The sequence below is a fragment of the Oryza sativa genome, chromosome 7, assembly GCF_034140825.1.
Source record: "Oryza sativa Japonica Group chromosome 7, ASM3414082v1".
Classification (NCBI taxonomy): domain Eukaryota; kingdom Viridiplantae; phylum Streptophyta; class Magnoliopsida; order Poales; family Poaceae; genus Oryza; species Oryza sativa.
The window spans coordinates 21,197,359-21,212,056 of NC_089041.1; the positions used below are offsets into that span (position 1 = coordinate 21,197,359).

Genomic DNA, 14,698 nt, shown 5'->3' on the forward strand with positions numbered 1-14,698 from the left:
ATGAGCAACGGAGCAGCTCAACCAGCCAGAAAAAAAAAAAAAAACCTAAAGAGAGTACAGACACAAGTACAGCCAAAATTCTCAAATTCATTTCATCCTCCAATCCCCATCAGTTGCTGGCTAGCTGCAGCTTGCTTCAGCCTATCAGGCTTTGCAACAGGTCAACCCCCTCAAGCTCAAGCTAGCATACTGTCACTGTCATCCTAGCTGAAGCAACCATGCACTAATCAACCTGGCCATAATCCTAATATAATCTTAGTTAAGCCCTAATTAACTTAGCTTAATCCTGATGCCCCCCTATAATATACAAACCACTGGAGCAATGAGAGCAGAATAGCTTTTGTGTCACTCTCTCTTTAGGCTTAGCCATTCCATTCCATGTACAGCAAGCAAACAACGTTAGCCCGGTCCCAACTCCCAAGTGTTTTCGGTTAGCAACCTACCATGCTTGTCCTCTTGCTCCTCCTCGCCGCCGCCGCCGCCGTCTCTTCGCCGGCGCCGGTGGCCGGCGACGGCGGGGGCGCCTTGCCGGTGCTCAACCCGATCTCCTCCTTCTGTAACACGACGGCGGCCAGGCGGACGTACCTGCCGAACAGCACGTTCGAGGCCAATCTCAACGGCCTCTTCGCCGTGCTGTCCAGGAACGCCTCGGCGTCGGGCTACGCGGCGGGGGCGTTCGGCGCGGCGCCGGACACGGCGTACGGCCTCTTGCTCTGCCGCGGCGACTTCACCGGGAACGACTGCTCCGCCGCGCGGCTGGCGTCGTCGTTCCAGCAGGCGGCGAGCAGCTGCTTGTACAGCAAGGACGTCGCCGTCTACTACGACCAGTACCAGCTCCGGTACTCGGACCAGGACTTCCTCGCCGGCGCCGGCGCCGGCGCCGCCAACGAGCCGGAGACGGCCGCGTTCAACATGAACAACGTCTCCGACGCGGGCGACGTCGCGGCGTTCGACGCGCTGGTGGCGGAGCTGGTGAACGCGGTGGCCGACAGGGCGAGCAACGCGACCAGGAGGTACGCCGCGGGGAAGGCCGGGTTCGCGCCGGAGGCGATGACCGTGTACGCCATCGCGCAGTGCACGCCGGACCTGTCGCCGCCGCAGTGCCGGGGCTGCCTCGCCGGTATCATCGACCAGATGCCCAAGTGGTTCAGCGGCCGCGTCGGCGGCAGGATCCTCGGCGTGCGCTGCGACTTCAGGTACGAGAAGGATCCATTCTTCAAGATCCCCAACGACATGGTGGTGCTTAGCCCGCTCCCGGATCCGTCGTCACAAGGTTAGTCCTAAATTAAATCCTCTCACAAATTTTGAAATTTGATGCATTCGGTTTAAATTTAGAGATGAATTCATTCCCCCAGTTCATCGATCATATCAATGGACTTCTAGTAGTCTTGTTTTTGTTTTTCTTTTTTAACCCTCAATTCAATTTTCAAGGCCTCACTGCCGTTACCAGTTAGCTAGTATCAATTGCTTGCTCCTTTGATTTGTACAGGGCATTTGCATTTTCTGAAATGGGATGGAGTTATTTGATTTCACAAACTATATATATGCTTTCCTCCTCTGTAAATTAATTGATGGTTTAGTAGTGTTGAGTTCTCACGTGAGTAGCTAGTTGTTTTTCCTTTAAATTATAAGTAGTATGTAGTGTGTTGATTTCATATGCTTGATTAGTTTTTGTTGAATGGGAACATCGTTGAATTTTTGTAAGCTAAACTATATCCATATGACTTTAAAGGGCATTAATTATCTAAGCAACAGATCTATACAGACAGTGATTACATTTTGCAAAGTTTATTATTTTCCTTATTAGGGAGGAACATTGTGTATACTCGTGTTAAACGAGAAGATGTTGTGATGATTATATGAAACAGCATTTTTCTTTTCTATGATGCATAACGGTTCGTTAATTCTTGATCATATGATTAAGGGAATTAGGTTCCAACTTAATTAAATAATTTGGTGCATCAATATCGTTGTTCATCTAGGTATACTACACTACACAATAGCTAATCAACAACTTGTATGCTAAATAAATGGTCAAATTTGTAAGCCAAGGATGAAAAAAACGCTACTTCAACAACTTTTCTTAAGTTTGCAGGGTATAGGACATAATACATAGACAAAATATATACTGTCAGAAATGTCAACAAATTTTCCATACCCAACTTGATAAATCAATCAGTATAATAAATAACACAACCTTCTATTGAGTTTAACAAAATTCACACACTTGGGGGAAAAAAAATACTCTGTGTCAATGCACAATGCTTGCATCATTTGTTATGCGTGCTTATCTTAAAGTAGGACCCGCTTGACTTTCCTGTCCATAAAAAGAATTCCCCAATCCACATCAGCCTATAGAAACGAATTGTTTGCTGGCCACGAGTATTAGTTCCGGCTGCAAATATATTCTACGACCCGGAGCCGTGACAGCTGATCGATCAAAGTCTTGCCTTTCAAGATCTGAGAAAAAGAAAAGGGTTCTAAAATGATGTCAAATGGATGATCGAATCGACCATCAAATTTCCTCAATCCAAACACCTTTTGTGTTTATTAGTTTATTAAACTCTTGGAGAATACCCATTGCCCAATCCAGACACTTGGGTAGGGCCATTTTTTTTTTCTGATATTTTAATGTCTCCGTCTTGCTCATTGTTTTACCCTCTCGGTGTGCTCCTGTCCCCTTCTCCACAAGAAAAATATTCCATCTTGTAGAGCTTTCCCATGTGAAGAGGAATCGATCGAGCGTACGGGGTCCAGGAAATGCAGGGAAAAAATGTTTTTTTTTAAATCTTTACGGAACAGGAGATCTGGGCGTCTCGAACGACACATGATCGATGTAGTTTGTTTTTGACTAGATGGGGCGCCATGAGCAGTATAGTGTCCATTTTTATTCCCAATCAAACGTGTTCCATCTCAAGAACATGAATGTGCATGCTGATGCATGCCCCCCTGCTTTGTTCAGAAATCCGCCATGAGACGGGGTGCTAGCTAGCTAGCCAGCAACGAGATTTGTATATGAATATAGTACTATTGGTTTTCTTAACCCTTTTTTAGCTGTGTTCTTTTCACACGATCGATCTCTTGCCCCTCGTAGGCAGCTACAGCTAGTAGTGATGTTCCAGCGACACACGAAAGCGAATCCACGTGCGTCACGCGATGCTACTGCCAAGTACGGAGCACTGCAAACAAGCTGGTCTTGCAGTAGAATATCTATCTCCGCCGATTTGTTCGATTCCCCTTTCTCCCTGCACTTTCCACGGTCGGTCACCGTGGCCACCGGCTGCCTCAGACACCGTCGTCCCTGCATTTGCACAGCGCACAGCCATGGTCCTCCCCCATGCCTCCAGATACCAGATGCATCTGCCTAGTGTGCGACAAGAGAGAATTTGTACCTCTGTATAGTGCGGCAGTTTTTTTATATTTTTATTAGAAGAGGGTAATTTTTATCCGGCCTCTGCATCCAACCAGATATATATAGTCTTTTTAAATTGGAACTTAGCCCATCAAACAGAGAACTTAGCCCTCAAATATTCCAATCTGAAATTCGTTCTATATGAAGACTTAGAACTCAGGACCTTAGGATGCTACTCAGATCACTGCAACCACTAGGCAACGTGCCATTTCACTAGTACCGCAGCTGCAGTAGTTCGTTTTTGCTGCTTTGCTTCGCTGTGAAGTTGCTCGCCATGATTCGTTTCTATGGAATGTCACGTCGCGTCGTCGTCGTCGTCGTCCCGGCCGACGACGGCGACCTCCCGCGCCGAGCTTACTTGGGATATTTAGCCGGCGGAAAGAGAAAAGACCCACGGTGTTTGACGAATCCCCCTTCCCTTCTCTCGGTCGTCGCCTTCGTCGTCCACCGCGCGCGCGCCTGCCGGTGACCGAGCGGGGCCCCGTTCCACTACCGTCCAGCCAACCACGGTTTCGCCTTTGCCATTTGGGACTACGGGAGCAGTCCCTACCGCCCAAAACCGATGGTGATGCTCATCATCATCAGCATCATCCGTGCTAACTACGAACCTGCGTCGCATGCGCCTACGTAGTTGTCATCTCATCGTTGTCGAAATCGAGAATATTGTCACATCACACGTTCATCGATCGTTTTCCCCCTTTTGCGACTACTAGTCGGGATTTCCAGTTAGACAGAACCGAATCAAACTCTGGTGATGAAAACCTTGTAGTGGTACAGGAAAAAACGCATGCATGATCTTTTCTGTCGAAAATTCGTAGCATTGGATGGGCATTGAAAAGTTGGGGCCATGGATCTGACAGTGGCAGTTTCTGCAATGTTTGCACGCAGGGAGCAGCAGCAGCGGTGGCCTGTGGATCGTGGCGATCGTCGTCCCCGTCGCCGTGCTCCTCCTCGGCTTCTTGGGATGTTTCCTCTGGATCAGGAGGCGAAGAAGGAGAGGTGCGCACGGGCATTTGCTGACACCTTGCTCGCGCCCATGCTTCACTGCCCCGGTTAACTGTAGGTTTCACTAACTGTCAGCTGAATCAGTGATCAACATGGCAGGGACGGTGAGCGTGCCGACCATGTCCATGGAGATGGAGCAGGTGCTCAAGCTGTGGCGGATCGAGGAGAGCGGCTCCGAGTTCTCGCTCTACGACTTCGACCAGATCGCCGACGCCACCGACAACTTCTCCGACGCCTGCAAGCTCGGCCAGGGCGGCTTCGGCCCTGTCTACAAGGTAAGCACAGTTTCTCCATTCATTCTTGCATTCTGATGCAGAGTTGCAGACACACTGATCGACTCTTCAGTGTTTCTTCAGTTTTCAGTTCATCTGACTACTTACTAAATTGTGTTTTCTTTTCTTACATGTTTCAGGGTCAATTGCCTGATGGGCTTGAGATAGCGATCAAGAGGCTCTCATCCTGTTCAGTGCAGGGGCTGATGGAATTCAAGACAGAGATCCAGCTGATAGCCAAGCTGCAGCACACCAACCTGGTCAGGCTGCTGGGCTGCTGCGTCCAGGCTGACGAGAAGATGCTCATCTACGAGTACATGCACAACAAGAGCCTCGATTGCTTCATCTTTGGTACAATCACTCACATATCCATCTCGATCAATAGGCTTTCAACTTCTCTCTGTCCATTTCCAAAATCTTTGTGCAAACCTGCTGAATGTTGCTGATGCTTTTGTCTTGCCTGACGTATTGATATGCAGACACTGAAAAGGGGGCGATGCTGAACTGGGACAAACGCTTCCGTATAATCGATGGCATTGCCCAGGGGCTTCTTTACCTGCACAAGCACTCTCGGTTGCGAGTTATTCACAGGGATCTGAAAGCAAGCAATATACTCCTCGACCGGGAGATGAACCCCAAAATCTCGGATTTTGGAATGGCAAGGATATTCTGCTCGAATGTGACAGAAGCCAACACGACCAGGGTTGTGGGCACACAGTAAGTACTAATCACCGATGATGGTCAAGTTACACAGCACATGTGTTTTTGTTGTGTCAGAAAAGAATTAGTGATAGCTACAGTCGGATGCATTGATGATGTTGTAATGACTGAATTTTGTGCTTTTTTATTCAGTGGTTACATCGCTCCTGAGTATGCTTCTGAGGGTCTCTTCTCGATCAAATCCGACGTGTTCAGCTTCGGTGTCCTGCTTCTCGAGATCATAAGCGGCAAGAGGACCGCCGGATTCTACCAGTACGGCAAATTCTTCAATCTCACAGGATATGTAAGCACAAATCTCTGACATCCAAAATTCACAAATTTCAGTTACCCTGAAAGACTGAAATTCACCTGAAAATGCACGGCCGCTAATAACTGAAAACTTCTGAACTTCTTTCAGGCGTACCAGCTATGGCAAGAAGGGCAATGGCACGAGCTGGTGGACCAGGCGCTGGGGGAGGACTTCCCGGCGATGGAGGTGATGAAGTGCGTGCAGGTGGCGCTGCTGTGCGTCCAGGACAGCGCCGACGACCGGCCGAACATGTCCGACGTGATCGCCATGCTCGGCAGCGAGGGGGTGACGATGCCGGAGCCGAGGCAGCCGGCGTACTTCAACGTCAGGATCTCCAGCCTGGCCGTGTCGTCCAGCTCCTTCGGCGAGTCGTACTGCATGAGCAACGTCACGTTGATGGAGGAGGACGGCAGATAGCATTTTGCAGTGCAGGCACGTTTATAATCATGTAGATTCAGATTGTAGTAAGCGATTAATCACGATTGGTGAAGTTCTAGCTTGGCAATTGTGTATATGATTTGTTATGATCAGACGGAAACCAAAAGGAACAGAACATGATGACATAGTCGATGGCAATTCAACCAACATGTTATTCTTCTTTTCTTTGTTGGCTTCGTTAGTTTGGAGTTTTCTTTTTAATTTTTTGCTATTTCACTTGTGGCAGATTTTTGAAGTGAAGTTGCAGTGCACTCAGTTACTTATTACACTTACACTCAGTTGCAGTGCACTTGCACTAACAAAATTAGATTTTACAACTGATTTTGTATCTTAGATTTACAATTTTTTGACATGTTTGTCTCTTTTATTATTATTATTTTATTTAAAAAAGGGGCTATATCCATTGGTTCAAAATTTTGCAAGATTCAAAAGTTAAAACTTCGAATCTATTGAAAAGATCAATAGGTAGTCCCATTTTCTTTCCCTTGATTCTTGCTGTAACTTCACCTCAACTAGCTGGTGGCCTGCGCAATTGCGCGGCTAGAATCCATATAAAATTATCTATTTTTAATATGATTTTACTTAAAATTTATTTAATAGTTATCTTGTTATTTTAAGACTTTTAAAAACCAAACCATATCATCCCCGTGTTTAATTTTATAGTTTTTAAAAGTCACCCTATTCTTAATTTGCTTGCTTGATCTACCACTATTTCTACTCATTCTCTATCTTGTTATTTTAAGACTTTTAAAAACCAAACCATATCACCCCGTGTTTAATTTTATAATTTTTAAGTCACCCTATTCTTTATTTGATTACTCGATCTACCACTATTTCTACTCGTTCTCCTTAGAAACTTCAAAATTTGGATCTTGTAGTTTTTAGAGTTTATTGTCTCATTGGGTTTCGTTTTTATAATTTTTAGAACTCTCATCAAATGTTGCTACTCTACTCCTCTACGGCCCATCCGCTACATCCTCTTTTTATTATCAATGGGATTTTAAAATCGAACATAGTTATCATTTGGGTTCATTTTTTACTTTCTATAAGTCCCGCCAAATCGTTAGTGGTTTTGCCACTATACTGTTCTACGTCTCGCCTGCTGCCTCCCCTCTTTATTGTCATTAAGATTTTAAAATTGAACATTATTATCGTTGTTTTTTTTTGTTTTTAGAAGTTCCGAACCTTTAAAAATAGGACATGGTAGTTTTTAGAGTTTATTGTCTCATTGAGTTTCATTTTTATAATTTTTAGAAGTCTCATCAAACGCTGCCACTATACTCTTCTACGGCCCGCCTGCTGTCTCCTCTCTTTATTGTCATTGAGATTTTAAAAATTGAACATAATTATTGTTCGGGTTTATTTTTTAACTTTCTAGAAGTCCCGCCAAACCGTTAACAGCTTTGCCACTATACTATTCTATGGCTCGCATGCTCCATCCTCTCTTTATTGTCATTGAGATTTTAAAATCAAACATTAATATCATTGGTTTTTTTTACTCTTTAGAAGTCCCGAACCTTTAAAAATTGGACCTTATCGTTTTTAGAGTTTATCATCTCGTTGGATTTTATTTTTATAATATTTAGAATTCTCATCAAACGTTGTCACTATACTCCTCTATATACCATTATTTAGTTCTAAAGATACAATTGTATTACATATATTTATGTTATCAATCTTCGCCGTTATTGTCACGTCCTGATAAATCCATCTCAAAATAAAAATCATTTTCTAAAAGGAATAATAGAATTAATTAAAATTCGAAAAGAAATTGGCAAACACTAAAATACGTACAAGAAAAATTCAAATGTGGCCCGGAGAATTTTTGTTAAATTCTCCTTGGTCTAAAAGGAGCCCTCAAATTTTACTTGAATTTTCAGAGCACCGGAAATAATTATTAAGCAACAAAAACAATTATCAGAGTTTATTAAAAAGAAAAACCTAAAAATAACCCTCTCCTTCCCTTTGGGCCAAGTCTGGCCCAAGGTTTCTCCCCTCTCCCTCTCGGCCCGCGGCCGAAGTCCCTCTCTCCTCCCTCTCTTTCTCTCCCTCTTTCTCTTGGGCCTCCTCTTCCCCTCCCGGCCCACTCCCTCCTCTCCTCCTCCTTCTGGGCCGCCCCCTCCCCTCCCTCCTTCCTGCCCGGCCCAAGCCGCCCCAGCCTCCTCAGGCCGCGCCTAGAGATGGCAATGGGGACCCATAAACCGTGACCCGACGGGTTTTTACTCTATTAGGATCTAATTGTGTTCTAACTCTTGTACCCATGGGTATACTAATGGGCAAAACTCTTACCCATTGGGTACGTGGGTATGGGTCCATTCTTTACCCACCCATACCCACCAACCCGTGGGTGAAAAAAACCCGTTGATTGAGCCTAAAACTATAAGCAATATAAGTTTCAACGACTACTAAATCATAGTATGAAACTCTTTTCACATCTTAAGCATTGTTCCATTCTAGTTATATGAAATTATTACTTGATTTCTTGATTACGTAATGTGGTTGTATAATTTTTTACTTACCTTTGAACGCTAATGTGTAACATACCTGAATTCTAGGATTAAGGAATTCCATCAAAACTAGTTGAAAGGGAAGTTCTTCAATTTTGTAAACCAAAAATTTCTATTTTAAACCTAGTTGGAGTTGATCCAACTCTTGCAAGAATAAAATTTGAGAACAAATTAAAAACTTTTTCATCTTTAACCTAGGACTTGGATGCAACCCAAGTGAAAGCATGCATACTTGCATAAATCATATTTTGACTTGAGTCCTTCATATGCATTTGGATTTTCGATTTGCATTTCATAATAGGTCTCATGAATATAATTGCAATCTAGACAAACAACTAAACCATTAGGGCCTAGTGCTAACTAATGGAAAATAATACACAGAAACCATACACCTTAAAAAAAAATCAACATGGATAATGTCAAGCCTCACAAAACTAATTTGGACATCCATCTGAAGACATGTCATGAACATGAAAGTGAACAAATAAATTATATCATATAGGGTATATTCTATCTTAATCATCTCTATAAGCATTCTCTTAATTTAATACTAAAGTAAACTTAGGCATAAATAGGGAAGGAGCTTATGACATGTGTAAGGTAAACTGTAATTCTAACATATCAACATCACCTCATGTTAATGAGAGTCCAAATATAACTTTTATAAACATTTACATGCATTTAGGAAAGAGAAACACATATAAGACATAAGTCCTGCGAATTATCTAAAATAATTCATGCAAGATAAAATCATGGGAAAATTCATGTAGGCTCTAATCAACACATACAACTCACTGTAATTTTGGTATAATTTAATAACTAAATTTGGTACCTCAAATAAATCAGTCAAACTAATAAAAACTAGATTAACTGTAGTTCTTAATCGGCTAAAACCATACTTTGTCTAAAAGTGCATTTAACTGCATAAAAGTGTATAAGTAAAATAATTTATTCAAATACTAGGTCATTTATCATGAATAAAAATAATTTTTCCAGAATTTATCTTCTCTGTTTAGGTCTCCTAAAAATTCGAGCTATTTTCCAAAGAACCCATATTCCTCTAATTTCTGTGAGTAATCAATCCATAATTTTTGAGTGCAACCAAAGAAAATGGAATCTAGGTATCTTCATCTACCTTCAGAAAAATCCACACTAAATTATTCTACCCACAAATTAAATACTTGAAATACTAAAGTGGGAGAGAGAAATAATCCTTAAAATCATTCAAACCTTTTGTTCACCCACGTTTCTGCCCAACCCTCTCACCCTAGCTTAGTTTGCCACGACCTGGACCCACTTGGCAGCCACTCTGGCTCGTCCTCACCCTGTGCAAATCTTCCAGCCGGACCAAAGACAGCCGAGAGAGAGAGATTGGCGCCGGCTGTGTACGACGCGTGGCCTCGACGTGGCAGCGCTGAACCGAGGCTTCACCTCCACCCAGCTGCGTCGCCATTCTTCACCCACCATTCCAGTGCCGATCCAACCGAGGGAGGAAGCTCCAGCTCTCCCTCTCCACCTCTCTTTCGTCGCCGGCCGCCAAGAAGAGGGACATCGCCAACCGTCGTCGAGCCCTCTTCATCTCTAACTCATACTCGTTCCATTCTCATCTCACCATGACGAACAACTTTGGTTTTGATCCCATTCCATTTCATCTTCTACAGCAGCGGGAACGCCGCCATGTCATGGTCGCTCTAGAGCGCGCTCTGTGCACCGCCGCAGCGACATCATCGCCGTTCCCGCTTATCTGCACCAAGCCGGGCCAAGCTGTCGCGCCAGCGTCTTCGCCTCGACCTCCTATCCATTTCCCCTCAAGAATCTCGAAGGATGGTGCTACGAGTGTGGAGATCGTCCACCGTCTTCTCCACCTCCGGTCACCGTCGCCGTTGCCGAATCCACCCCCTCCGGTGAGTACCAACCCAATTCCATGCATCAGTAGCATCCCTGGGGCCTCTCTAACCTCATGGACACACATGCATGATAGTTCTTGGAGCTGATTGAGCCATCGCCGTTCACCCGGAGGTTCTTGCCGCCGCCGAGCCGTTACACGAGCCACCGTCATAAACCTAGCTACCCCAGCCATGTCTACCATCTCGGTGAGCACCCTTCAGCCTATAGAACATACATGCATGCACCCAATTAACCAATACATGATTGTAGAAGCACATGCATCACCACCCGAAAACATCCTCCTTTCGGACTCGCCGCCGGCGTTACTCCGATGTCCACTGACCGAGAAAAGTAGAGGAATGGAATCGCAATAACATGATCTTCATTTTGTATTTTGGTTGCACCCCCAAACGAGCCATCGTTTGTCGCCGGTGAGCTCGAGATCGAGCTCAGCCATGGCTGTTCTGCCTCTGTGCATGAGAAAAGAAGTCAGGGACCTTGTTTCGAGAATTTAAACAACTATAAGGTTTAATGTGCAACTTTTCAACTCACTGACATATGAGGCTAGGTCTGCGGGTTGATTCTTAGAAACCTCAGGGATCTTTTTGTATATTGATCTTTCACTGACAGTGGACCCCTTGGAAACAAAAATCTGAAATTATAAAAGGAAAGTACCTAAAACTTGTAAAATCCATATAAAATTAAATATAGCTCATTTTAAGATGATACAAATTTCTGTGAACTCACCAAATTGTGAACTTTAGTGTTATGGAATAAAAACTTGCACTCACAGTACAAATTTAGCCTCTAAAATTTATCCAAGTTAAATCACACATAAAGCATGCACAAACTTATAAAATGCATACAAAATTCATTTCAACTCATTTTGGAACAAACTCAGTTTCTACGGATCCACCAACTTATGTTCTCCTATAAAGCAAAATGAAATAGTATACATACTATACATCGAATGCCTCTAAAACTATTACCTTTAAAATGACTAGTTTTGCATAAGCTGAACTTTAGAAGTTTATATAAAATTCATCTTAGATCCTTTTTGAGTAAACCCAAATTCAGTAGAATCATAGGGTTGTGCACTTCAATTTTATAAAATAAAAAGATATACTTACAGTATAATGAAAACCCCTAAGTATTTAAGTAAGGAATAAGCAACATGGAGCATACCTTAACTTGTAACATTTGTAGAAAATTCATCTATAGTCTAAATGAAGTGAACCAAATTTTCTATAGAACCAGCAAGTAATATACTTCAACCTAGTAGAGTGAATTATAGCACCCTCTTACAGACCATGGCTCTGAACCTTAATTTGGTAGAATAGGTACTAAACACATAGTAGTGGTTAAACAATACATATGAAAAAGTATATATATGCATGGTAGCTCCAAATAAATCCAAATAAAACTTGTTGAACCAGTGAAGGCATAGATCCATCCCCTTCCACCAAAACTTAGTATCCTTAACTCATATAATAATCTCCAGATTGATATGTTAAGTTTCTAACATAGAACATCCCCTAGCTTATAAAATGTGAAGTAAAGTAATTTGAACACTAAAATTTTATAAACTAAGATTAGATTAGTTAACTAAAATACTCATTTTATACAACACTAGCAAGTTAGAGCAAGTTCTGGACCTAAATCTCCAAAGCCATGTACACATAGGGACTATATGCCTAGAACACGTTAAAACTTGTAAAATACATAAATAATTCATATTAACTCTAAAAATTATGAAACCAAATGTGTTAGTCTTAGAAAACAAATATCTTCACCCCAGCAAACATAAACTTAATAAGAATCACCTTACAACAGCATTTCACAATAGTACCTAAGTAAATCCTACACTGTACCGACGAAACTTCTAAAATTCATAACTCCGAAATAAAATGAGATAAAATAGAAATTCTTTCACCTAAATTCATTTTATACCAGTACCTATTCTCTGTGCACAAATCATGCATTTTAGAACATTTTGGATTTTTCGCATATTTCGGTGTTTAATTGCATAACGTGTACTTTGTATAGATGATTGCTTAATCGGTGAAGAAGTGATTTAGGTGCTGACATTTTCCTGATTCAAGGCAAGTCCCACCTCCCTCTCTTTGATCACTTTGAACCTATCTTTTGGAGGTTATTGAAAATGTTTGCAAATCTTGCATGTCGATTGTACACTAATAAATTAAAATTTTGTTAAACTTGTTAGATAAACTCCTATTATTTGCATTATCACCTTAACTCCACATATATCCATATTCCTCATTCCTAACCTTAGGAACAATATGGCTATACCACTTTATATATGAGTTTTGGTGACACTAGGTTACTATAAATCTTAGCCATGCTTAGAATGGTCTTCCTTGTCATTATGGGCTCATTTCAAACATGAAAATTGATTTTTAATTAATCTGGACATAACTTTAATACTTGTGATTTTGATAAATAAAATGGTGGAAAACATGGATTTTAGGTTTGGGCCTCAAGTGGTGCACATATGGTGATTAGTTGTGTACCGATAGGGGGAGAGTGCGCCCAAACCGACCTAAGGACTTCACTCAATGTCAGTTCATTTCGTATACAGTACAACCACATGTGCTAGTATGGGATAGTCCAAGCTTAGTAAATTATTTATGGTTTAGCCTTACATTCTGGTAGGCCGGTGTATATGAGTTCGGATAACTCAGAGGAACTTCCTATTTACCCCGACGTGGTAGTTTAGGTGACTAAGTCTGTCCAATACAACGGTATTGTGCCACGTGGGTGGGTTCCCGTTGTGTCCGCCACCACGGCGTTAAGTTCAAGGCGTGGGCCCGCCACTTAACGGTTCTAGGTCATATTTCCAGTATGACTAGGATGGAGGAACACGTATCGTGCTGGTGTAAGGCTAAATCATGAATTTTGGAAAAGCTTTGTTGCGGGTAATAAATCGGGTACTTATGTATCGCGTGCCATGCACTTGCATGATTATTATTTCGCATCATGTGGGTAAAGTGTACAAACTCTGCAGAGTTAAAACTAATCGATTAGCCGTGCTCGCAGTCATGAGCGGCGTGTGGATATGTATTGAGTATAGACTTGTGTTTATTCTCCTAAATGCTGAAATTTACCTTCAAATTGTGATGAGATTTGAGAATGATCTCCTTGCTGCCATGGATGGCAATGAGGTGAATATTTATACATGATTAATGCCTACTCTGATGCCCATATGCTAAGTACTAGCTTGCTGAAATTTTATTTGAAAGCAAATCCGTTTTGAATGTGTTTTATGCAAATAAAATTTGCTTTATGCTAAAAAGAACCATACTATGCCTTCCTTGATTATATACCTTGCAAGTAGGGTGTTAGGCTTGTCTTGGTGCTTGCCAGTACATTATTTCTAATAATGTACTGACTCTTGCTGTGGAATTAACTTTTGCTTGCAGGATTTAGACTTAGTCTTTGAGTGATGCGGGTTATCGACTGCTTCTTCTAGGACTTGAACATAATGGGTAAACCCCTAGTCGGTGTGCTTGTGGATTGGGTAGACAAGTTTCCGCTGTTCTATTATTTATTTGGCCGGTCGGCCAATGTAACTAAAGTAGATGTAGTTTTTAATCGCTTTCATCTTATTTGTGTTTGCTATGTATAATCATGCTTGAGATGAAAGTGTGAATCTAGTGCACATCCTGGGAACTAGATTCACATGAGTATGAGTTAGGAATATTTGAGATGTAGAACTTTAGCCATTTTTGTCAAGTCTCCTGAATGTGTAACACATCTGGTCGCCGCCTTCGAGTGGTTTGACGGGCACATCTCAGGCTGAAGTTGACTGGCAGGCTAAAGGCCTAGCAATATCTCCAATATTCCTCTCTCGAGGCGTCGGATATTTCATTATGCTTGTTTGATGACTTGAATTATTCACTTCATCTCTCAATTATAATGGAAGGTCCGGAGAGCCTACGACATAATGTTAATAGATTGTTGCTAGAGAAAATATTGATGGTTTACAACTCTAATATGGCTAATTATAGTACAAAACTATAAATGCTACAAGTCAACTATATGGGTATGGGTACCCATTGGATACCCGTTACCCGCACGGGTGTGGGTATGGGGAAGATTTTCTACTCGTGATGGGTGTGGGTATTTAAGTGGGAATATTTAGACGTCA

The 14,698-nt window shown here is 42.3% G+C and overlaps 1 protein-coding gene and 1 long non-coding RNA gene across 5 annotated transcripts; both read left to right on the forward strand.

Moving 5' to 3' along the window:
* The first annotated feature begins 333 nt into the window (after positions 1 to 333).
* Positions 334 to 6,301, forward strand: LOC4343469 (receptor-like serine/threonine-protein kinase SD1-6). 4 transcript variants are annotated; one of them, XM_015789465.3, is made up of 7 exons: positions 334 to 1,273; positions 4,301 to 4,411; positions 4,502 to 4,692; positions 4,830 to 5,040; positions 5,169 to 5,406; positions 5,542 to 5,692; positions 5,807 to 6,301. In XM_015789465.3, exons 1-7 carry the CDS (start codon positions 445 to 447, stop codon positions 6,113 to 6,115), a joined length of 2,040 nt encoding a protein of 679 aa, XP_015644951.1. In that variant the 5' UTR covers positions 334 to 444; the 3' UTR covers positions 6,116 to 6,301. The 4 variants fall into 4 exon arrangements, with proteins under 4 accessions (XP_015644951.1, XP_015644952.1, XP_025882500.1 ...); XM_015789466.3 differs by having other exon boundaries at positions 4,517 to 4,692; XM_026026715.2 differs by lacking the exon at positions 334 to 1,273 and adding an exon at positions 4,138 to 4,183.
* Positions 6,302 to 10,396: 4,095 nt separating this feature from the next.
* Positions 10,397 to 14,156, forward strand: LOC107281527 (uncharacterized). The gene is made up of 3 exons (XR_010742265.1): positions 10,397 to 10,547; positions 12,577 to 12,632; positions 13,971 to 14,156. It is a non-coding gene; the product is annotated as an uncharacterized lncRNA (long non-coding RNA).
* Positions 14,157 to 14,698: the final 542 nt, after the last annotated feature.